This window comes from Gracilinanus agilis, chromosome 5 (genome assembly GCF_016433145.1).
Source record: "Gracilinanus agilis isolate LMUSP501 chromosome 5, AgileGrace, whole genome shotgun sequence".
Classification (NCBI taxonomy): Eukaryota; Metazoa; Chordata; class Mammalia; order Didelphimorphia; family Didelphidae; genus Gracilinanus; species Gracilinanus agilis.
Genome location: NC_058134.1, coordinates 207,313,815 through 207,339,989, shown reverse-complemented (window position 1 = coordinate 207,339,989; position 26,175 = coordinate 207,313,815). Strand labels below are relative to the sequence as shown.

The 26,175-nt window shown below is 39.0% G+C and overlaps 1 protein-coding gene across 1 annotated transcript in view; it reads left to right on the top strand.

Moving 5' to 3' along the window:
* The window catches only part of CACNA2D4 (calcium voltage-gated channel auxiliary subunit alpha2delta 4), a 163,131-nt gene that overhangs the window by 114,423 nt on the left and 22,533 nt on the right, over positions 1 to 26,175 (top strand). Inside the window, exons 27-32 of the mRNA XM_044677413.1 lie at positions 783 to 844; positions 3,007 to 3,021; positions 3,868 to 3,912; positions 4,157 to 4,219; positions 17,615 to 17,685; positions 20,803 to 20,878. Coding sequence (XP_044533348.1) covers positions 783 to 844; positions 3,007 to 3,021; positions 3,868 to 3,912; positions 4,157 to 4,219; positions 17,615 to 17,685; positions 20,803 to 20,878 — 332 coding nt within the window. The remainder of the gene's footprint in view (positions 1 to 782; positions 845 to 3,006; positions 3,022 to 3,867; positions 3,913 to 4,156; positions 4,220 to 17,614; positions 17,686 to 20,802; positions 20,879 to 26,175) is intronic.

Sequence of the window (26,175 nt, the reverse complement as noted above, 5' to 3'; positions counted from 1 at the left end):
TTTGCAGATAAAGCCCAGAGGGGTTGTAGAGCTGAATCTAGAACTCTGGTCTCTGAACTCTCAGTAAGATGATCTGTCCTCAATTCCATGCTGCAGTTGTGAGCCTAAAAGAAAAGGCAAAAAATCCTACTTTGTTTTTCCCAAAAGTCTTAGAGAAGTTTTAAACTATTAAGGCTATGGGATTTTCTAGAGAATGAGGAGTTGAGGATGGCTCCAGGGTTGAGACCCTTAGTGACTAGAAGGATGGTAATGTCCTCAACAGAAACAGGGAAGTTTCAATGTCACATAACGTATAGAGACTTCAGTTTCTTCAATGGTACAATTAAGGGGAGGAGGTCAAATTAGATGATGTGTAAAGCCTTGTCCAGCTCTAAAATTCCATAATTCTAACTTTTAGTCAGGAGCTACCAGAATGATGATAAGATTCAGACTATGTTAATTAAAAATTTCTCATCTGCCTTCCTGAAGAAAATTTCCTGCTCATCCCTTTTTAGCTAGGGAAAAGACTGGAACTGGAGGCTTTCACTACTTCTCCCTACCCATGAACACCAACCTTTTTACTCAAAAGTCAGCTTTTCCTTGTAAATTTTGTCTTGGGGTATGAACTTATCTAGTACTGTTGAACCACTTCTCTTTCTGACCTTCCATTTCTTTTTTTCTCTCTTATCCTCCCTTCACCTAAATGCCCACAAACTAACCCCAATTCTTCCCTTCCTTCCCTTAATCCCCCAACTATACACAAATATACCTCTTGTCCTCCCTCCCTCTTCTTGCTGCTGTAGCGGTGGGTGTGCAAATGAAGTTAGAATTACTGCAACGAAAATTCTGGGCAGCAGTGGAACAGGTAAGGTCGATGTTCCCAAGGGCTTTAGAAAGAGCTAGAGATAGAACTTTACCCAGATCGGGCCCAAGGAGTAGAACTGGGGTTGGGGACAGAAAGAAGAAAGTTAAAAGACAGGGTGAGTCTAAGGGGAAACTAATGAGCTCTCTTTGGACATGTGAGTTTAAGATGCTTACAAGCCATCTATGTGGAGATATACAGTAGAGAGTTGGGGATATAAGATTGAAGTTCCACACAGATTGAGGCTGGATATATAGGTTTAGGAGTCATCTGCAGAAGATGATAATTAAATTCAAGGAAATCATAAGAGCACCAAGGAAGAGAATATAAAAAGGAGAGGAGAAGAGAAGAGGAGAGAAGAGGAGAGAAGAGGAGAAGAGGAGAAGAGGAGAAGAGGAGAAGAGAAGAGAAGAGAAGAGAAGAGAAGAGAAGAGAAGAGAAGAGAAGAGAAGAGAAGGCCCAAGATAAGACCGACCTTAGGGGATCCACATACCTATGGGACAAGTCATCAGAACGATAGGAGGAAATCCAACAAGTAAGAAATATGAAAACCAAGGGAGGAAAAAATAGGATAGAATGCAGAACAATGTCAAAAGCTACCTAAAGGTCTAGAAGGAAGGGTATTAATAAAATTATTAATATCATTAATTAATTCATTAATATGGATAAATATTAGCAATTTAAACTAAATTGTTAGTGACCTTGGAAAAAGCAGTCTCTGTGAGCTAGTGGTGGTCAGACACCAGATTACAAGGGCTGGAGGAGTGGGTTAGGAAGAGAAAAGAAGAGAAGCAAGTGAGTATATATAGGGTCTGGCTTTGAAAGGGATATCAAAAGGAAGAAAGGTTGAGGAGACAGTAGGATAAAGTGAAGGATTCTTTATGGTAAGAGAGATCTGGATTTGTTTATAGGCAATACGGCAATAATGTTTATAGGCAATAAGAGAAAATTAGAAGAGACACAGTTGTTGGGGGAAAGAGGGAAGGCATGTTCCCAAGTCATATAGAAAGTTTGGTCTTGCCAAGGTCAAGGGACTACATCTTTCTCAGAAACTAAAGCAAAGGAAGGAATAATGGTGGCTACTGTTAGAAGTGGTTTTAAGAAGAGGAGAGGGGGCTCATAAAGGATAGTCTCTGTTTTCTAAAGTAAGAGGCAAAATACTAGGAATAGGATAACCATTTGTCTGGGATGTTGTAGAGAGAATTTCTCTTCATCTATAAATTAAACTAGATGACTTCTGAGATCCAGTTCTACTGTTTTTGTTGCTTTTCAGTCATCTCCAACTCTTCATGACCCCATTTTACTTAAGTGGTTTGCCATTTCCTTTTTGAGCTCATTTTACAGATGAGGAAAGTGAGGCAAATAGGGTTAAGTAACTAATCTATGGTCACATAGCTAAGATATGTCTGAGACTAGATTTGAACTCATGAAAATGAGTTTTCCTGACTTCAGGCACTGTGCCACCTAGCTTGCCCACTTTCTACATTTTCAACTCTATGTTTCTATTAGAAGTCTCAGAGGTCTTAGCTGCTATTCACTTGGTCAGTGAGCTCTGACTGATGGTAAAAGACACTCCTAAGTGGAGATACTCATGTAACATTTTGGGAGGAAATGAAATACCTCATATGGATAAGCTCCAAGTCTAAAGAAAATACAGGCCATCCATAGCCTGGCACAGACTGAACCATCTCTAAGAGATTGAGAGTCTTGTGGCTCTGGCTGCTGTGCCCAAGGCTACCCACGGTTGACTAATCTTTACTCTGTGTGGAAACTAATTATACTACCCTCCTAAGGGATATAAGGGAGCCAATATTGAGGGGAAAGGTGGGTATCCTCTGAGTCAGTGTCAAATGTGGAGAGGGGAGGGATCTTCCCTGCATTTGGAATTCTATCATCATGATCATCTCCAAAGTACTTGGAGTGAAGAGAGTAGGATATGCAATGGATGCAAAATCCACTTTCAGATTTTATTCTATGTCTATCTCAGCTCAGCTCTTCTCTTCTCATAGTTTAGAGATGGGATGACCTTTATTCTCTTCCAGTGTTTTTCAGACAAGAGTTCCATGCAGAGTCACTAATGAATTTTCTCTCTCCCATCTCTCTGGCTCTCTCCGGTCTTGGCCTCTGATCTGATGCCCTCCTTGAATGCTTTTACTCTTATCCAGTCTGGTAACTTGGATGTAAGTAAATGACTACTAAGGACTTTGAATGCCCCTCTCTTTTCTATCTTACATCTCACTCTAGATCTTTTCCACATGGAATTTATAAGCATGAAACATACCCCATTACTGCTTTATACAATAAAAACAAAGTGTTAATAATCTAGGTTCATTTCCATTCCTGAGAAAGGTGGTGACAGTAAAAATATTCCATTTAACTTTCCAAGGATCTATGTGCCCCACCCTTTCTGATGTCCTCCACAATTTATTATCAGTTCATCTGTTTTCCTATTTTTATTTCCCCTCAACTTTCATATTCCTCATCTTCCTTCAACACAACAGGGTTTCCTTCTTGTTCCCTCTCCAGTTTCCACCTAGCCCTCATTTCTTTACCCATCAGTTTTCTCCCTCTCCTCTTTCATTTGATCCAAAGAATACAAGATTCTCTAGGTGCTTGCTTCTAGTACTCACTTTGGGAAAAGTTAAGAGACTCTGGTGCCATAGGAAAATGGTCAAAGGCATGGGAAATGAACAGAGAAGCATGGTTGGGGGCAGAGGAGATGGAGAAGTGAAACAGTCTATTTTATGTGAGAGATGCTCACCCCCATCATCCTTGAATGGCAAGGGAAAGAGTCTTACTTCCTAACAGTTTTATGTTATGTATTGTCACCTTGATGCTAGGTGGCCTTCCTAGTCTCTGGGAATGGCTGATAAGCAGATACCACCCTTCATCTTTCATGATGGGCCAGGGTGGTTTAAGAGAAAGCTAGTTCCCTAGAGTTGGACTTTACCACCCCCTCCACTATACCACCTGTATAGCCCTTGAAGGAGTGCAAGTACACATGTGTCTTTTTTTTTTCCTTCTAGTGCAACCAAGTGGATGGAATCTGCCCACTGAGCTGTCAGGACAGTGTGAGTTCTTCCCATGAATTTCACAGAGCAAAAAGGGTAGTAGAACTCTTTATAGAATTGCTAAGAGAAATGCCATGAGACCAAGTTCCTTCCTTGAGTTCCCCTACCACTACCTCAAGGATAGTTAGGGGAATGAAATGAGAGGGATGTAGCTCCTTTCAAGAACATTAGGGCAGAAAGAACTGGGAAATCAGGTTTCTCCTAACCAAGTATGACCATCATTGAATACTTCTCCCTCTGCCAGGACCTGGACTGCTTTGTCATTGACAACAATGGATTCATTCTTATCTCCAAGAGATCCCAAGAGGTAAGCTTGAAGAGGAACCAAAACTCTAGACAGAGAAGGGAAGTGGAGGGTGGAGGATGGGGACTGAGGAGTTTTCCACCAACTTCTGCATATTCATTGGAAGTACCTTTTATTATTATTAATTATTATTATTAATTTATTAAACATGGATTCCTTTTTTGGGACTGCAAAGAGGGAGCAGAGGCTTGATCTAAACAGAACCAAATATTCCCTGAGCCAAAGTAAACCCAATGCTCCTAATCAACCATGCTGACCTAAACCTCTAAATCTAAAAGCACTGAATTTGACAAAATCAAAGAATCAAAATATTCTCCAAACACAAGCCAAACTGGAACCAGCTGGGCTTATTGACCCTATTTTATTAGTGTCCTAAATTGAAGAGAACTACTGAGAAGTACTTACTCCTGTGTATCAAAGTCTTGACCAAGAATCAACTTTGTGCTGGATTAAGCCAACACTCTAGTCTTGTCAAAAGAGAAGTCTTGCCCCATTCAATATGTGCATAAAACAAAAAACCTACCAGAGGAGCAATCCCCAGTCTCCATCCTGTTGATTTCTTATAACTCCTTTTTCCCACTGGATCTTGTTTAGTCATCTCTTTCCTTTCAGCAAGTCTTATATTCCTCCTCTTATTAAGGAGGAATTATTCCTAACTTTTAAGTTCCTTCCTCCAACCCTTTGCAAACAAACAAAATGCCTGTCCTACTCCATCTACCTGCCACCAAGTAGGCAAGACCATTTGGCAATAATGGAAAAAAATTACAATCACTCTCATTCAACTGCACTTTAGAGTTTGCAAAGCAATTTTCCTCCTATCATCCTGGGAGGTAGAGAAGGTAAGTATTGTTATCTTCTTTTCATATGTGGATACCTCAGTGGGTTTGTTATTTCATTTATGCAGGTACTCCTTCCAAATGATACATCCTACAGTCTTTATCTCTTCATCTACTTGGCTTTTTCTGTGTAAATATTTAGACTGAACTTTCAGGAATCTCTATGAGATCCATTTTAGGACAGGCAGTGTAGTAGAGAATGCACCTGCGGAATGCTGGGGCTGGTGGATCCCTCGAGTTACAGAATTCTGAGTTCCAATAGAACTAAACCCAATCAAATCTCTGCAATGAGTCTGACACAAATTTGGCAAGCCCTTGGGAATGGAAGGCTACTAGGTTGCCTTTGAAGAGGTGAACCAGGCCAGGTTGAAAAAGCAGAGCAGGTTAAAGCTTCCCATTTATCAGTGCTGGGACTGTCTGTGGGGTGGCTGAAAAAGAAAGAGAGAGAAAGGAAGGGGGAAGAGACAGAGATAGAGACAGACAGACAGAGACAGACAGAGAGAGATTTTATAAATGAAAAAACTTTAAATGACTTAAACAGAATCATACCATTGAGAAGTGGCAAATATAGATATCCTGGCCCTGATGCTGAATGGCATTTAACACTTTTTATCAATGGCTTAAAGTAAAGACATTGTATTCTTCCCAGTACACTGTGCTGCTCACATCCTGCTTCAGCTCGCTCTCTCTATTTGAGAGAGAAATAGAGAGATTGCAGATTTTTCCTTTCAGTGATCAAAAAAAAAAAAAGTTGATACTCATCTGAACAAAAATCACCAGTTAGGTGAAATGTGATCTTTTCTGCTATCTGAACAGGAAAAGGAAAAGCTAATTTTGTTTTTACTCACTAGCAAGGAGCTAGCTATGGCACTGCTGATACATTTTGTTTTGCACACATATCACTCTCTTGTATAGAGAATCCAAGTTCTTTGCCTTCTCTCTTTCTTTTCTTTCTAGAGTTCTCCTTTGGACTATTTCACTGCTCTCTAAGAGGGCACAGGAAATAAAAGTTATCAATCCATGGTACTTGTGAATAGCTCTGGCAGAAAGGTGTTATTAAAGTAGTCTTCAGGGACAAGCTCAATGCCTTGGTGCTCTCTTCATATGCATTTGAGCTATTTCAGCCTCCAACTTTTCCAGGGTGTGGAAAGATTTCTTGGCATCTGAGAGCTTCCTTGACATTTCAATGGTTCTGCCCCTTAGAATCTTCAACCTTACTGAAGTCTCAACCTGGCACCTAACATGTCTGTTTTCTAGGGATTTTAATAATTAATAGTCTTCTGATCTGGTTCAGTTTCCTAATTTCTAAACTGAATAATAGTCCTTGCACGACCTATCCCAGAGGAAAGTAAGTTTATGGCATACTAATGGAACAAGGTATGTGAAGTCAAGATCCAGATTCAAATCCCTCCTCAGAGACTAGTTTTGTGTGCCCCTAAACAAGTCACTCTTAACTTCTCTTGGCCTCAGTACTTCATTGACAAAAAGAAGAGGTTGGTCCAGACGGCCCCTATGGTTCCTTATGGAGACTGTCTTTCATAAAGTGGCTCTCTGGAAGCAGATAAATTACTAAAATCAGAGATCCTGTGTTTGAATCCTGGCTCTGCCATATACTAGGATGTGCCACTTTGTTCCTTCAAGCCTCAGTTTTCTTATCTGCAAAACAAGGGTCTTAGATCATCTTTGAAGTCCCTTCCAGTTTAAAATCCTAAAATACAATGATTTAGGGTTCTTATAGGAACGTAATTGTTATTGGTATTCAGTTGTGTCTGATTGTGGGTGACCCTGTGGACCGTAGAGTCTGTGGGCTTTTCTTGGCAAAGATACTGGAATGGTTTGCCATTTCCTTCTCCAGCTAGTTGGTATAGTAGATAGAAAATCAAGCTTGGAGTCAAAAAAAAGCTCATCTTCTGAATTCAAATTTGGCCTCTGACAATTCCTAGCGATGTGTGAAGTCAACACTATTTGCCTCAGTTTTTTCATCTGTAAAATGAGCTGGAAAAGGAAGTAGTAAACCATTCCAGTATCTTTGCCAAGAAAACACCCAAAAGGGGTCACAAAGGATTAGACCTGCCTGAAAAACAACTCGACAACAAATGTCAGGCTAGTGAGGTGGTATAGTAGATAGAGCACTGGGCCTGGAGTCAGAAAGATAAGAGTTCAAATCTAGCCTCAGACTTTTGCTAGCTGTGTGACCCCAGAAGAATCACTTTACCTTTTTTTGCCTCACTTCCTCCTCTAAAATGGGGAGGGAAATGGCAAACCACTCTGGTATCTTTGCCAAGAAAACCCCAGATGGGGTCAGGAAGAGCTGGACATGACTGAAAGACTGAGCAACAACAATAACAGACAGTACTGAGTTCTCTGACACCACAGACACTGGATAATAGCTGTCAAGGATGAGAATTGTGCTTTTGAGTGGGATTAGAGTAAATGATCATTTAGATGCCTTTCAACTTTATGATTCTATGATTTTGGAAACTCTTCTCTAGACATCCTATATTTACTGGTATAACAATCATTCTTACATCATTGCCCCATTCTTATTTGGGAACTAGGTGAAAAACAACAACAACAACAAAGAACAGGCTGAATAAATGTGTTTATTAAGCAAGGAAATGTTTCCTTTCCACCTTCCCATGTCTTCTACCCCTTGCCATTTTTATCCTCACTTTATCATCATTACTTCCACCTCCTGCCACCTTCTCTGCTCTCTCCTCTTCCTTCCTTGCTACCTGCAGGCCCTGCCTGCTGCCAGATGCTCCTTGACTCCTGACACATACCTCACTGTCCACTGGAAGTTTCTCACAGTGGTCGCCATATCAGTTGTTTAACTGCCAAAAAATCAGCGTTAAAAGTGTGGTCTTTATGCAAGCAGAGAGGTACGGGTTCCCTTTTGTCATTCCGTCTACTCTGTATCTTAACAATTAAATCAGTCCTGAGTCTGCTCCCTCTTCATCCTCCTTCTCCAAAAGGAACAAGAAGGCTATTTTTAGATGGCTAACCTCCAGTGGCTCTGTTACTTCCTAGCTCTTGTCCTTGGCCAAATCACCTTGCTTTTCTGAACCTGTTTCTTTTTTTACATAAGGTGGGGATAATAAGGCTGGCACCATCTACCCCCAAAGGGCTGTGGTGAGGAAGGTGAGAGGGGCCACACAGGTGGTGATAGGAAAGAATGCAATTACCATCTGATACAACATCTGCGACCAACCCTATAATTAACAGTTATGGCCTCCCTGAAAGAGACAGCTGTCTCCGTTATCAAATGCGAAAACTGGTAAAACCTTTGTGAAATGCCAGGAGAGAGATTCTGCTTGTGGAATGAGAATAGATTGGCAGTAACTAATGGGGAGAACCAGAAGCAAGGAATGATAGCTAGGATTTATATTATTCTTGACAGTTAAGAAGAGCTCGAGAGAGATCTGGATGGAAAATTTTGAGTAAAAACCCTGCCTCAAACTCTGTGTGACCCTGGGCAGGTCACTTAACCTGTCTCAGAGCCAGGCTGGAAATGAGAGGTCCTAGGTACATATCTGGCTTTAGATATTTTCCAACTGGGTGAGCCTGGGCAAATCATGTACCCACCAGTGCCTAGCCCTTATTGCTCTTCTGCCTTGGAACTGATACTAAGTATGATTCTAAGACACAAGGTAAACGTCTAAGAAACAAAACAAAAGTAAATGCCAGGGGCAGCTGGGTAGCTCAGTGGAGTGAGAGTCAGGCCTAGAGACGGGAGGTCCTAGGTTCAAACCCGGCCTCAGACACTTCCCAGCTGTGTGACCCTGGGCAAGTCACTTGACCCCCATTGCCCACTCTTACCAATCTTCCACCTATGAGACAATACACCGAAGTACAAGGGTAAAAAAAAAAAAAAAAAAAAAAAAGTAAATGCCAATGCTGACCAGCCAACCAAGGAGCCAGGCTGTGCGTGGGGAGGACATATCACAGCCTAATTGACAAAAATTCTAGTTTCAGCTCAACTTGTAAGATCTTATCCTAGTTACTCTTGTCTATTTTTTCCCAACTCCACAGAGACCACTCAACATTTTGGAAGAATGTTGGTGCTAAAAAAAAAATTTTATCAGACAGCAGCTTGGGAGAGCTAAAGGTGCCACGCATCTTCCCAAATGCATTCCAACCAGATCTCTTCCTCCTGTTTAAGAAGTGTTATAAAAGGGGCAGCTTTTTAGGTGGTTAGAGCACCAAGCCTGGAATCAAGAGAACCTGGGTCCAAATCTGGCCTTAAACACTTCTTAGCTCATGTCACCCTGGGCAAGTCATTTAACTTAAATGCCTAGCCTTTGTCACTCTTCTGTCTTAGGTAAGATTGGGGTGGAGGGGGATGTTAAGAGATATTAAAGTATCTTCCAAAAAAAATGAATGACCAGAAAAAGAGATGGGCTGGTATTATAGCAAGAATGAAGGAGGACCATCTAAATGTTGCATGAAATGCCAATTCTCTAGAGAAAAATCTCCATCAGTTAGAAAGATCCTCTCTGGAAGATTTAAGTGGGAACATGAACAAGAATCTCTCACGACATGAAGATGTGGATGAATGGTGATCTGTACCATTGAGAGGAGTACCCACTAAGGAGAATCTGCTCTGAGGTTTTCTCCTATTCATCCAAGTATTCCCAGAATAGGTAGGAGTATTACTGTTATTATTACCATTCTCATGGCAATTCCATTTTAAATATGATGAAATTGATATTTGGGGAGGTTATGGCTTGACTACATTAATTAATGTTAATTAATTAATATTTTCCGGAGCTGGACCTTGAAGTCTTGTCCTCTGATTCCACTCTGAGGCCAGAGCTTACAAACTTTGTGACAGTTTCTGTTTGTGTTGCTTCCCCCACTCCTTTCCCTCACCTCACCTTTTCCCCAGATCTCTAGGTCTTCTCCCACTCATCATTTCTTGCTGTCATTCCTATCATTCTATGTGCCTGGGAAAGACCTTCTTCCACCTCTAGCTACATAGCATCATGCGTTGCTCCCTATCCTTCCCTTCTTTCCACCTCCTCCAATTCCAGACAATTTTATTAAGAACTGACATCTTTCCAAGGGCCTCCCCCAATGCTGCCTACACTTTTAATGGTTAATTACATTTTCCTTTCATTATTATCTTAATGACTATTAATAAACATTTCATTATATGAAGGGAAAGAATATTGTATAAGAAACTCTGAACTTGTTCATTTTTTAAGAAGTCTATAGATAGGATATATAGCATTTAACAGAGTAGTAACAAAATTGCTCTAGATGTGTTCCCTTTTGTACTTGTTTTCTTTTGTGCAATAAAACAAAGCTTTATTGATTCCCTTTTTTACATATATATCACCTCCCACTAGCTTCCTGCTCCCCCAGCCCGAGGAGAAGCATCTACCCTTATAACAAATAGATGTCGTCAACAAAACAAATGAGCACGCTTGACTGCATTTCTAGTCCACTGCCTCATATATTTTTTTCTTAACTCTGTCACATACATTAGCCATGTCTGTTGTTTTCTTAGAGATCATATTGGCAGATTTATGTGACTTTACCTCACTTACTAGCTGTATGATCTTAATTGTTTTTCCAAAAAAAGGGGGTGGTATACTGTCTATCACATAGTTTCGTTGTAGAAAAAAAAATTGTAAGCTTTAAAATGTTACAGAAATGTAAACTAGTATTGTTAGTATTATTTTATGTGAGGGAGAAGCTTGGGATCATTAAAAGTCCTAAAAAAATTTCCCAGATGCAGTCCAATCTGTTCATCAGTCATATTTGTCCAGAATATCTGTACCTATATAGCTAAATGAGATGTCTGTCCAACTGCATACCTTACTCTGGACAACATATATTTTTCATCAATTTTATTTTTCCTAACTGATCTCTTTTCAGTGACTGTGGATGTCGCTAAGGTCTATCTTTTTAACGCCACTATTTTCCTACAAATCATGTCATATCACCATCACAAAAGAAGTAAAATTGTAGATGACTCAAAAAGCAATGGAGACCCGTGCTAGATGAGAGCTGACTGTAGCACTTTAACAGTGATCGTTGGAGCAAGAATTAGCATAGAAGACATCATCAAGGATATGTATTATTGGAGGAGATGGGCCAATTAGGTGGTGAGAGCAAAAGTTAACAGATGGATACACAATTGGTACCCACAAAATGTGAAAGGATTTAGAGAAAGGCCTTTCAGTATGATGGAGAGATGTAACTATTAAAAATTTTACAATATGAGCAGTCTAAATGGGCTATGAACTCTACCAAAAGGATGTACACATTGACAAAATCATGGCTTCATTAAAGTTTGAGTATTATTATCATCAATGATGACTACCATAAAACTAAACTATCACTGGTCTGTCTCAAAAAATAAAAAGCCATCTGCCAGTAGGACAGGAACGTTGAGTAATCTTTTCCAAAAGCAGTTATGGGTGGGTACTAAACTGTCACTCAGATCCACTCTCACCTTGTTCCTTCCTTGTACCCAAGAAGATATTTTCAGGCAGTTGACCAGGGAAAGGGAGTTTGTTTTGCAAATGTGGAAGGGAGTAAAGTTAAGATAATTGGCATAAACCTATCCCTGGGCAGGGAGAAAAGGGGGCATCAGAATTTCCTAAATTTGCTAAAAAAAGAGACCTGGTCTTCATCACAACCTATTAAAGAGAAGCAACCTAGCATAGGCATGCAAATTAGCCCATCCCTAGGGCCTGAAGGGAATCAGGCAGTGGGATAGCAAAAATGCTAATCAGCTTTGACTTTTTTCTTGTTATCCATCTGCTCCCAGCCTCTGGTTGTTTGGGTAGAGCTTTGGTCAGGCATTCTCATGTGACCCCCTTTCTTGCCCCACAGCCATTCCAAATCCTGCCCACCTTATTTTAATCCTTCCCTTTCTCTTTTCACTCTTTCCCTCCACATCAGTGTTTTGCTTTTAATCACTCCCCACTTCCCTCTCCCTTATTTTTACTCCCTTTCCAGCCACCACCCTTCTTATTCCCCTCCTACTTCTCTTTAGGGTCTTTTAATCACACACCCCATTTTTCTTCCCTTATATTACTCCCCTCCCCACACTCCACTTCTTTATTCCCCTTCTACTTCTCTATAAGGTAAAATAGGATTTCTATTCCCAGATGAATCTGGTTGTTCTCCCCCTCTCTGAGCCAATTCTGATGAGAGTAAGGTTTAAGTATTCCCTGTCACCACCTTCATCTTCCCTTCCTTGTAACAGTATTCTACTACCCCCCATGCACCTCTTTATGTGATATAATTTACCTCATTTTACTTCTTCCTTCCCATTTCTCTTAGTACAATCCTCTTCTTTTTTTATTCTAGGATTTTTTTACATATCATTCTAAACAGTTTAATATCATACCCTCTGTCTATGTACACATCTTCTAACTTTTGTGATGATGATCATTTTTAAGAGTTACAGATATCTGGGGGCAGCTGGGTGGCTCAGTGGATTGAGAGCCAGGCCTAGAGAAGGGAAGTCCTAGGTTCAAATCTTGCTTCAGACACTTCCTAGGGAAGTCTTTTAATCCTCATTGCCTAACCCTTACCACTCTTCTGCCTTACAACCAATACACAATATTGATTCTAGGATGAAACATAAGGATTTTTATAAAAAAAAGTTACAGATATATTTCCATATAGAAATAAAAAACAATTTGCCCTTGTTGAAGCCCTTAAATTTTTTCTCTTTCTTATTTACCTTTTTATGGTTCTTTTGAATTTTTTATTTGGACAGCAAATTTTCTGTTTAAGTCTGGTCTTTTCTTCAAGAATGTTTGGAAATCTTCTATTTTATTAAATGACCATACTTTCTCCTGAAAGTATATAGTGAATTTTGATGTGTAGGTGATTCTTGTAAACCCAGTTATCTTGCCTTTTGGAATATTATATTCCAAGATTTACAGTCCTTTAATGTGGAAGCTTTAAGATCCTGTGTAATCCTGATTGTGGCTCTGTGATATTTGAATTGTCTTTTTTCTGGCTGGTTGTAGCATTTTCTCATTGGCCTGGGAGCTTCTGAACTTGGCTATGACATTCCTGGGAGTTGTCACTTGGGGATTTAATGCAGATGATCTATGGATTCATTCAATGTCTATTTTGCTCTCCTGTTCAAGAATATCAGGGCAATTTTCTTGGATAATTTCTTGTAATATGATGCCTAGACTTGTTTTGGTCAATATCTTCAGGTAGTCCAATAATTTTCAAATTGTCTCTCCTGCATCTATTTTACAGATCATTTGTTTTTTTTCAATCAGCTATTTCATATTTTCTTCTATTTTTTTCATTCTTTTGATTTTGTTTTATTGTTTCTTGATGTCTTGTGAAATAATTAGCTTCTATTTGCCCAATTCTAATTGTTAAAGACTGAGTTTCTTCCATGAAGATCCTCTGTTTTCATTTGATCCATTCTACCTTTCATGGCCCTCTTTTCTTCATTTGATTTTTTTTTTGTCTCTTTTTCCAGTAGGTCAATTCTGATTTTTTTTTAGGCTGCTTACTTCTTCATTGGCAATTTCTGCCTCTTTTTCCATTTGACCAATTTTGCTTTTTAAGCTGTTATTTTCTTTTTGCATTACTTTCATTTCTTTTTCCTATTTTCTCCAATCTTCCATATTTGCTTTTTTAATTCCTTTTTGAGTTCTTCCAAAGCTTGTGACCAATTCCCATTTTTTTAGGCTACTTCATTTTAGACTAAATATATGCCATATAGGGACAGCTGGGTACTTCAGTGGATTGAGAATCAGGCCTAGAGATGGGAGGTCCTAGGTTCAAATATGGCCTCAGACACTTCCCAGCTGTGTGACCCTGGGCAAGTCACTTGACCCCCATTGCCCACTCTTACCACTCTTCCACCAAGGAGCCAATACACAGAAGTTAAGGGTTAAAAATTTTTTTAAAAATTAAAAAAATTAAATATATGCCAAATATAAATATACTCTTTGGTACTTTTTATCCAGTTCACTCAAAATTCATTTACTCAGTTTGGTCACCTCCAACTAAGTAAAGCATTGAGGACAGCATGATTAGGTCCCTTTCCCTGGCAGACCTATCTGGAAGCTCCCAACAGCATAGCCTTCGAAGAGGAAAAAAGGAAGACCTTTGGATCTCTTGTATTAAGAAAGCATGCCATCTTTTTTCATGAGTATTTTATTTGAATGCCTTCTTGATAACCTAAAAAATAATGAAAAGATGGGTGCTAGATCTAAACAGAATGAAAAAAAATCACTGCCATTGATCTCTTGAATGCAAAATAGTATAGGATCATTGGACCTAGAGTTGAAAGACATCTTGAACTTCTCTTTTCACAGATGTGTAAAGTGACTCATCAAGGGCATGTCTATCTAGAAAATAAGATTGCCTAGTCACATAGTAATAGGAAGGGCAGACAAATAGACAGTCTGAATATACTGATACCCCACAAAAATATTAAAAGAGAGCAAGTATCTAGGGCTTTGGGCAGATCTTTCATGGAGGATTATAAACACATGAACAAAAATGATCCAAGATGAGGTTTGTTTGGCTTGTTCTACAAAGGCAGGATACTAGAACCTGTGGGTAAAAGTAACTAAGAGACAGATTTCAACTCAACATAAGGAAAAATTCCCTAACACTACATGTCCAAATATGGAATAGATTTCCTCAAGCTGAAGCTAGATAACTATACTTGTTAGGGACATTATAGAAGTGATTCTTTTTCAAGTATAGCTTGGACTAAATGGTCTCTGAGATTCTGTTATTCTTTGAAGACTTAAAGGGGTGGCTAACTGCACTAGTAAAGGAAGTACCCATATTAATGAAATATAGATGCATCTATTGTCAGATTCAGCATGAGCTAGTGGAGGGAGAGCAGGCTCAAGTCCTTTGTTTGATTCTCACTGACTGTATGACCCTGGATAAATGGCTTACCTTTTCAGGGTCTAGGTATCTTTTTATAGTCTAAAGTTAGAAATTGCAAAATACTTGCCAATATGCTTTGGTAGAGAAGGTGCCACATATTAATGAAATCACAGGTCCATACCAAAAAAGAAATCTATTGACATCAGATGTATATAAGTTTTGTTTATTTTTAAATTTAAATGTTATAATGTGAGGTTTGGGCCTACTTTCAGCTGACTATTTCAAGTCTGGACTTCTCACTACACATGGGCATGCATTTTGCAATCTGAAAAATTCAAATTTTATCTTTGGGGATCAGACTTTGGGGAAAGTGAAATATCCTAATCAAGCATTTAAGAAATTCATAAACCATTAAGATAATTTATTCATTTGGAACAACAAGTAAATGCTTTCTAGTGACCAGGATATACATATCTGCTATTTAAGTCGCCAATTTTTTTTTAATAAAATTAGGGGTTAGGTGATATGGTGACCATGGAATAAAAGCAAAGGGAATTAGATAGTCTTGCAAGATGCTTCATGCAGATAGTCCCATGACTATCTTAGGATCTACTTTTCTAATGACCACAAACCCATTCTCTCTCCTTATTAGACAGTGAAAAAAAAAGTAATGACAAAGTGATATTCCCCAATTTCCCTTTTCCTACTTCTTTCCTTGGAAGAATACGGCCTATTTGCTTTTATCTTTGCTGTATCACAAATTTCAAAATTATAGTTCATGAAGCAGGGAAATATGTTCCTTCTTTGTAAAGATGCCTATGGGCATGGTGCATTGTATGTTGTCAGACTTGGCCAATGTGTTTCCTAGTTTCACTGAACTAGGTTTTTCTTCTTTTTCTTCATATTTGTTATGAAAGATAGCTGGGTACCTAGATGGGTGGGGAAAATATATTTCAAAATGAAGGTGATATAAAACAAAAGATATCAATTAAAATTAAACTTAAAAAACATTCTATGGAAAAGCATGGAAATATTCTATGGAAAAACTATGGAAAGTAACATTTGTCACTGCATGATTTTGGACAAACTACTTCATATTTCCTAGCCTATTTCCTCATTTGTAAAATTGGAATTATAATAGATTACCTATTTTATGGGGTTATGAAACTCAAATGAGATAATGTACCACAAAATGTAAAATATTTACATGATTAATATTATTTTGTATTCGGTTACATTTTAGAGCAGTTACTTCCTAGCACCTTAATCTCAATAATCGATCTTCAAATCACAACTATTTCTATTAGCCCTTGGTTCATGCTAGCTTCATTTTCAGAGAAACATTTCCTAATCTTGTATGCAGATTTTGGGATACGATCTATTTAGGAGCCAACAGTTCTCTATCCACTAACTAGAAGATATATTGGAGCAAAGGAAAAATGGTATAGTGAGAAGAATATCAGACTAGAAGCCAAAAGACTTGGGTCTTCATTTTTGACTGCAGGATATACTAGTTATGTAACTTATGTAACCGTGGGCCCTCTACTAAAGTTCTGTGCTGATGCCCTATGGTGGCATGAGGGTACCTATGATTGCTTCAACAGAACAAAAGCTTTGGCGGATTTTATCAAGTACAGGGATAGATCCATGGTAGCTCTGGGATTTGAGACTCGATCTACTAAAGTCATCTATGTAGAGAATTCCTGTTATAAAAACTCCCTCCTCTGATAGAATGGCACCTTGTTTACAACTCCTTATCTTAGAAAGGGACTCAGAAGGTAAGTGACTCCCAGCCTTCCTGATGCCAAGCCCATGCTCTATCCCCTGCATTTATAAAACTAGCATATTATTACGTCAACCCAGTAAATAATCATCCTCTACCTCAAAATATAAATTTCTTTGGCATTTTGATTTTACACTGAAAATAATAAATCCTTATGTTCTTAAGTGAACAGCACATGGGGATAACCCAGATACTAACTGCCTTTCCCAGCACAGCCTCTATTTGCTACATTTCCTCAGTTCCACCGCCAGGGATGCTTGCCTTATTACAGGAGTGGTAACAGGCATAGTAGGGGTGGTGGTAATAGCAGTCATAACAACAACAATAACAATAACAGTACTTACCTATATATTTCAAAAGAGCCTTGATTTCATCCATCCAGTAAACCCCACACAGGCACCCTACCACTAGCTCGAGTTAAAACAAAAGAGTGAATTGTTAATAAAGAGCATAGTTGCTATAGCCCCAAAATGGGCCCCAAAATGACCTAATTATCACCTAGTAACCAGCCTTCTAGTGATGAGCCTTTCTAAACTTAGCTAGATTGTTTCCATACTCCAAGGTTTTCAATGATAATAATAATTCTCATTTATATTCACATTTCTGGTCTACAAAGGGCTTTGCTCATTATAGATAAATAAATTGAGATTCAAAGAGTTTGTAGAGGAATGATAATAATAATTTATTAAATATGCCTCCCTTCTCAGCCTTCATGTTTCCTTGTTGTTTTGGTTTCCTCACGTAAGCCATCTCCCCTCATTACCTACTCCACCCCTACAGGGAAATGGGTTTCTCCAATTCAGAAATTAATTTTAGAACTGAGCCTGAGGTCCCTAGAGAATAGCTCTGCTGGGGAACTCAGAAACTTTTACTGACGCCTCCAAATACATTCTTTCTTCCTGATTTCTTGTTATTTTCTTTCTCCTCTTTTTACAGATTGGAAGATTCCTGGGGGAAGTGGATGGCTCAGTCATGACCTACCTGCTCAACATGGGGGTGTTTAGCCAGTAAGTGGGAAGCACCCTTAACCCTGAGGGCGTGTTTCTCTTTTCCTCATTTTGGGTTACAAAGATGGATAAGTATGATGTTTAAGAGGCCCAGCAGTCTTCCTCAAAAGCCTGGAATGGGGAGTCAGTGATGAAAGCTGATGAAATTCCTTTTCAGACCTCAAGGAATGGGAATGTTGGAGGAGCGGGGAAAAGGAAGGAAAAAATCCTTTTTTTCTCCAGATCTCCCGAGTTATTATTAAACTTATATTTACATAGCCCTTTAAGGTTTACAAAAGTATTTTAGCCTACTTTGCTGTGGATATTTGCCAAGATCTATATTGACTAATTCATTTTTTCCAAATTTATTTAAATCTAAATTGTTCTTTATAACATGACTTCTCCATTCCCCTACCTGGAGTTGAAAGAAATGCTACTTTAAACACCTGCTTTCTTCTCTTTCACTTTGTTTTTGTTTTTGTTTTTTTTAGACCCTTAACTTGGGTGTATTGTCTCATAGGTGGAAGAGTGGTAAGGGTGGGCAATGGGGGTCAAGTGACTTGCCCAGGGTCACACAGCTGGGAAGTGTCTGAGGCCAGATTTGAACCTAGGACCTCCCGTCTCTAGGCCTGGCTCTCACTCCACTGAGCTACCCAGCTGCCCCACACTGAGCTACCCAGCTGCCCCTCTTTCACTTTGAATGGATGTGCTACCTATAGTGAACTCAGTTCAGCAAATGTTTAAGAGACTACAATGGGGCAATCTCATGGGGCTAGGAATACAAAGATAAAAATAAACCATTCCTTAAGGAGTCTACATTCTACTAAGGGAGAAAAGTGAACTGCACTAAGAGGAACTGAAAAGTTCTTCTAGGATAGAGTTTGGAGAGTGTAGGCATGGTCCTCTCAAAGCAGCAAGGTAAGGTCAGTTAGATTAAATTTAGAAAAAACAAACAGCACAGGGCAGCTGGCTAGCTCAGTGGAGTGAGAGCCAGGCCTAGAGACAGGAGGTCCTAGGTTCAAATCTGGCCTCAGCCACTTCCCAGCTGTGTGACCTGGGCAAGACACTTGACCCCCATTGCCCACCCTTACCAATCTTCCACCTATGAGACAATACACCGAAGTTAAGGGTTAAAAAAAAACAAAACAGCACAGGTATTGGTCAGTCAATGAGCATTTCTTAAACAGATATGTGCTAAGGGCTGGGAATACAAAGAATGGCAAAAATATGATCCCTGCATTCAAGAAGCTCACTTGTAATGGTACAGACAATATGCAAATAACTATGTGCTAAATAACAGGTGCACTCAGGTCCTGCTTTCCCAGAGCCATGCCTGTGGCATTACTCCTCTTCCCCCCAAGGTTTCTCCCCTGAGGAGTTTATAGGGCATCTCTCTTCTTTCATCAGATTTGTTAGGGGACCAGTAATTTTCACACACCCCCATCCTATTTAACCTTGGATAGCTTTTTAAAGGGGTATTTTGCTTCACATTTATAACAAAAACAAATGAATAAACATTTCTCCCAATTATTTCATGAAATATTCTCCTCCATAACAGTGCAGTCTCTGGGGTAGGGCTCAGTTCCTATATATAGCATGGTGCCATGAAGCTCATATCCAGTTCATCCAGCATTGGAGCTAGATGAGACCTTGGTTTTAACTTACATGGACATGAGTCTAGAAAGCCATTCCTGAATATCACTCCTTGGGGCATTGCTACTGGGCTGGAGGAAACCTCCAATGTGGGTTCTGATGCCTGGATTCCTGTGGCTGGTCCTCCTGAACAAGTTGAAGATTCTATTCCCTGAACATAGAATTCTAAAATTTTAAGGAAGAGGCCAAAGACACTCCATTTTTCTAGGGAACATGGTGGGAGGGGGTGGCAAAAGAAGTCCCTGAGGCCCTTCCCCCAGACAGGCATTTCCCTAACACATCATTACAATTCTCTAGGAAGCAGTCCCCCAGCACCATTCTACATGGAATGATGCTGTTTGAGCAAGCATATACCAGACTTCTATTACACATACAAGATATACTTATCATAAGTGGAAGGTAGTCTCATAGGGGTGGCACTAGCAATGGGAAGGACCAAGAAAGTTTCTTGCATAAGTTGGGATTTGAAGCAGAGCCTTAAATAGGGCCAGGGAAGTTGGGACGTAGAAGTGAGGAGGGAGGACATTCCAGATATAGGGGGAAACCGAAAAAGGTATAAAATGAGAAGAGAGTTAAATGCCAGTTTAACTGGAAAAGAGATTATGTAAAGAAGAGCCAAATGTAAGGAAGCTGGAAAGCTAGGAAGAAGCCATGTTGTAAGGGACTCTAAATGCCAAATAGAGCATTTTACATTTGATCCCAAAGATAATAGGGAGCCACAGAAGTTCACTGAGTAGAGGGTGACATTGACCTGTGCTTTAGGAAAAATCACTTTGGCAGTTGAATGGAGATGGGATTGGACTAGAAAGAGAAAATGCAGAATGAGGCCAACCAGAAATAGTTCAGCAGCTATATGAATGGACAGAAGGGCATATACTAGAGAGATTTTGAAGGTAGAACAAGATTTGACCACATATTGAATATAGTGGATGAGAGTAAGGAGTTGAGGGTGAGAGAGAGGTAGTGAGCCTGGGAGAATGTTGAAACCCACAATAATTATAAGAAAGTTGGAAGAAAGAAGGGTTTGAGAGGGAACGTGTTGGTCATATTGAGTCTGAGATGCCTACAAAAAAACATCTCATTTTGAGATATCCAAAAGAAGAAAGACCATAAGGAGCAGCTGGGTGGCTCAGTGGATTGAGGGTCAGGCCCATAGACAGGAGGCCCTGGGTTCAAATTCGGCCTCAGATGCTTCCTAGCTGTGTGACCCTGGGCAAGTCACTTAACCCCCATTGCCTAGCTCTTATTACTCTTCTGCTTTGGAACAAATACACAGTATTGATTCCAAGATGGGAGGTAAGAGTTTTTTGTTTTGTTTTGTTTTGTTTTGTTTTGTTTTTAAGAAGAGAGACTATGACTAGATAAAGAGATCTGAGAACCATCTCAACAGGGATGAAAACCAAGCCTATGGGAGCTGGTGAGATCAGAATGGAATACCCAAGGTTTTTTACTTCCCTCTTCATACACTACTCTCTTGTTTTACAGAGTGACCATGTATGACTACCAGGCCATGTGCAAAATGTCCCACCATCACCACAGTGGGGGTCGGCACCTTCTCAGTGTGAGTATCACATCTTCTAGTTCCCTTTTCAGTTACTATCCCCAAATGAAGGTAATAATTTTGGGAAAATTTTATCCAGGAGGGCCTGGACTCATAAAAAATACAAGTTTTATAGAGCAGAGTATAAAGGGACCTTAGAGATAATCTAGACCTGTAATGTCAAACTCAAATAGAAACAGATAACCTGCAGGATGCCTATTGACTTAGAAATCTAAAATTTAATATTATTTATATTATATTTTACTTATTTTGTTCAAAAGTTCCCAATTACATTTTAATATTTGGGGGAATGTACTGAGGAATGTTGCCCAGGCTATGAGTTTGACATGTGTGATCCAGATCAACATCTCATCTCACAAATGAAGAAAATGAGACCAAATGTCACTCTAGGAAAAGTGTTCTTTGCATAATACTCTCAAAGAGGGATTCATCTGGCAATAATCTCATATCACTAGTGTCTTGTGGCTAAGGAATATATCTCATTGGCTGCCTTAGCAACTATTTCCATCTCACCACTCTGTAGAGAATGCCAAAAAGTCATTAGAATAGATCTCAAAAATCATCATGATAGTCCAGTCCACACCTGAACAAGAGTCCCTGACAAATGGTCATCTAACTTCAGCGTGAAGATCTCCACTGAGGGAGAACACACCACCTACCTGAGGCAGCACATTCCACTTTTGGCCAGTTCTCATTGTTAGAAAGTTTCTCCTTATAGCAATCTTAAATCTGACTCTGAAACTTGTATCCACAAGTCCTAGTTTGGTCCCGACAGTCATCAAGATTTTAATCCCTCTTTCACAGGACATCTTTTCAAATACTTGGTTTTCCCCCATATGTCTCTGCCCTTTTTCTACCCCTTCACCCTCAACCCAGATCTTGTTAAGCTAAAGATCCTTCAGTTGACTCTCATAAGCCATAGTCTCCAATCCTCTCATGCAAACAATTCTAAATTCACCTGCCAGTGCTATTATCTGGTCACACTCCATCTTGTCCATGAAAGAGAACAGAAAAAACTGTCAAATGCCTCACTGAAATCTAGTTCTACTATGTCTGTGGCATTCCCTAAAACTTTCACAAAAGGAAATGAGGTTAGTTTGGCATGAACTCTTCTTGATGAAGTACTTTTTTTTTTTTTTTAAATAAAACCCTTACCTTCGGTATTGGCTCCAAGGCATAAGAGTGTTAAGGGCTAGACAATGGGGGTCAAGTGACTTGCTCAGGGTCACACAGCTAGGAAGTGTCTGAGGTCAGATTTGAACCCAAGACCTCCCATGTCTAGGCCTGGCTCTCAATCCACTGAGCTACCCAGCTGCCCCCAATGTAGGGATCTTCTGGGTGGGAGTGTGCCCAGCCTGAATGAAGATTAGAAACTAACCTGTAATTCTAGAAATTCTTAGGAAAATTGCCTGGGGGCAAATAGATTAAATGACTTCTCTAGTCAAGTAGCTACTATGTGTCAGAGAAGCAGAACTGGAACCCAAGTCTCACTTCCTCCAAAGTCAGTCCTCTCTACTATGTCATACCACTCTTCATGGTAGTGAATTCCCTGTTTTAATGTTGATCTCTTTAAATATTGCCCCCTTTTCTACTTTACCTACATTATTTGGGGTTATTCCTTCAGAATTTCATTTCTTTTTTTTAAACATTTTTAATGTTCATGTTTAACATGTTTACATGCTTCATGCCCTTACTTTCCCCTTCACCCCCCACCCATGGCCAACACACATTTCCCCTGGTTGTAACATGTGTCATCAATCAAGACCTATTTCCAAATTGTTGAAAGTTGCATTGGTGTGGTAGTTTCGAGTCCACATCCTCAATCATGTCCACCCCAACCCATGTGTTCAAGCAATTGTTTATCTTCTATGTTTCCTCTCCTGCAGTCCTTCCTCTGAATGTGGGTAGCATCTTTACTAAATCCCTCAGAATTGTCCAGGGTCATTGCATTGTTGCTAGTAGAGAAGTCCATTACATTCAATTTTACCACAGTGTATCAGTCTCTGTGTACAATGTTCTTCTGGCTCTGCTCCTTTCACTCTGCATCAGTTCCTGGAGGTCTTTCCAGTTCACATGGAACTCCTCCAGTTTATTATTCCTTTTAGCACAATAGTATTCCATCACCCGCATATACCACAGTTTGTTCAGCCATTCCCCAATTGAAGGACATCCCCTCCTTTTCCAGTTTTTTGCCACCACAAAAAGCGCAGCTATAAATATTTTTGTACAAGTCTGTTTATCTATGATCTCTTTGGGGTACAAACCCAGCAATAGTATGGCTGGATCAAAGGGCAGGCATTCTTTTATACCCCTTTGAGCATAGCTCCAAATTGCCAGCCAGAATGGTTGGATCAGTTCACAACTCCACCAGCAATGCATTAATGTCCCAATTTTGCCACATCCCCTCCAACATTCATTACTCTCCCCTTCTTTCATTTTAGCCAATCTGCTAGGTGTGAGGTGATACCTCAGAGAAAAAAAAAAAAAAAAAACTCTAATTATTAGAGATTTAGAACACTTTCTCATATGCTTATTGATACTTTTGATTTCTTTACCTAAAAATTGCCTATTCATGTCTCTTGCCCATTTTTCAATTGGGGAATGGCTTGATTTTTTATATAATTGCTTTAACTCCTTGTATATTTGAGTGATTAGACCCCTGTCAGAGTTTTTTGTTATAAAGATTTTTTCCCAATTTGTTGTTTCCCTTCTGATTTTGACTACATTGTTTTTGTTTGTACAAAAGCTTTTTAGCTTAATATAATCAAAACCATTTAATTTACATTTTGTAATTTTCTCTAGCTCTTGCTTGGTTTTAAAATCTTTCCTTTCCCAGAGATCTGACAGGTATACTATTTTGTGTTCACTTAACTTATTTATAGTTTCCCTCTTTATATTCAAGTCATTCACCCATTCTGAATTTATCTTGGTGTAGGGTGTGAGATGTTGATCTAGACCTAATCTCTCCCATATTGTTTTCCAAATTTCCCAGCAGTTTTTGTCAAATAGTGGATTCATGTCCCAAAAGTTGGGCTCTTTGGGTTTATCATACACTGTCCTGCTGACATCATTAACCCCAAGTCTATTCCACTGATCCTCCCTTCTGTCTCTTAGCCAGTACCATATTGTTTTGATGACTGCTGCTTTATAGTATAGTTTAATATCTGGTACTGCTAGGCCCCCTTCCTTCACATTTTTTTCATTATTTCCCTTGATGTTCTTGATCTTTTGTTATTCCAAATGAAATTTGTTATAGTTTTTCCTAATTCAGTAAAGAAGTTTTTTGGTAATTTGATAGGTATGGTGCTAAATAGGTAAATTAATTTGGGTAGGATGTTCATTTTTATTATGTTAGCTCGTCCTACCCATGAACAGTTAATGGCTTTCCAATTGTTGAGCTCCAGTTTTATTTGTTTGGAAAGTGTTTTATAGTTGTTTTCTTATAATTGCTGTGTTTGTTTTGGTAAATAGATTCCCAAGTATTTTATATTGTCTAGGGTAATTTTAAATGGTGTTTCTCTTTCTACCTCTTGCTGCTCTAATGTGTTGGAAATATATAGAAATGCTGATGGTTTATGTGCATTTATTTTGTATCCTGCCACTTTGCTAAAGTTGTTGATTATTTCTACCAGCTTCTTAGTTGATTCTCTAAGATTTTTTAAGTAGACCATCATATCATCTCCAAAGAGTGATAGCTTAGTCTCCTCATTGCCTATTTTGATACCTTCAATTTCTTTTTCTTCTCTAATTGCTATTGCTAGTGTTTCTAGTACTATGTTGAATAGTAGAGGTGATAATGGGCATCCTTGTTTCACTCCTGATCTTATTGGGAAGGCTTCTAATTTATCCCCATTGCATATAATGCTTGTCGATGGTTTTAGGTATATACTGTTTATTATTTTTAGGAAGGGTCCTTCTATTCCTATACTTTTCAGCCTTCTCGATAGGAATGGATGTTGTATTTTGTCAAAGGCTTTTTCAGCATCTATTGAGATAATCATGTGATTTTTGTTGGTTAGACTGTTGATATGGTCAATTATGTGGATAGTTTTCCTAATGTTGAACCATCCTTGCATTCCTGGTATAATTCCTTTTTCTTATTAGATTGACCAGTACTTTGTCAATTTTATCTGTTTTTTCAAAATACCAGCTTCTAGTCTTATTTATTAATTCAATAGTTCTTTTACTATGATTAAAGGTTTACCTAACAAAGATTACACTTCATCCTTGGCTATATAAATTGAAAATTAAATCAATTAAAAGTATTGGCTTAGGGAGGGGCAGCTGGGTAGCTCAGTGGATTGAGAGTCAGGCCTAGAGACAGGAGGTCCTAGGTTTAAATCCGGCCTCAGACACTTCCCAGCTGTGTGACCCCGGGAAGTCACTTGACCCCCATTTGCCTACCCTTACCACTCTTCTACCTTGGAGCCAATACACAGAAGTTAAGGGTTTAAAAAAAAAATACCAAAATAAACGAATAAATAAATTAGTCACTTGACACTGATTAGGTTTTTGGAGAGAGGGCAACAAGTCAGTATTCTACCTCTGCTTTCTTTCACTATTCCCCCTCTTTATTTCTGTGTCTATCTTGTCTCTCTCCCAAGCTAAGAGTGCAAAACTACATTAATATCAACTCTAAAATGTTTTGTAGCATCTGCCCTATACCTTTCCTCCCTTTTATTTAAGCCACAGTCCTGAATTTTGAAAGGAAAACACCTAAATATTATCTTTTAAAATTGTGGGCCAATAATTTCCTTTTATGTTTGTCTTCTCATTCACAAATAGAATCAGACACAGTAAGCATTTATTAGGCACCCATTTTATGCCAAATGGTGTGTGTTATGACACTAAAAATATAAAGAAGGGCAAAACATAGTCCCTGTCCTTGAAAAACTCATAAATAGGAGAGACAACATGCAAATAATTAAATACAAATATACTATGCACAGGATGAATAATAAAAAATCACAGAAGGAAGGTACAAGAATTCAGAGGGATTGGGGAAGACTTCCTATAGAAGGTAAGAGTTTTAGCTACAATTTGAAGAAGCAGAGATGAGGAAGGAGAGCATTTCAGGTATGAGAGACAGCCAGAGAAGATCCAGTTTTATTTATGTAGCAATCTAACTCCAATTAATTTGGCCACTGATTTTTGTGTCACTTGGAGTGATTTTGATAAATAATGATGACAATATCAAAGATTAATGAAGATTCCTGTCCCATTCTCCCACAGAAAATATGGGAAAGTCAACCAGGAGTTTCCCAGAATGCCAAAACTTATGTGGGTTAAGGACTGTA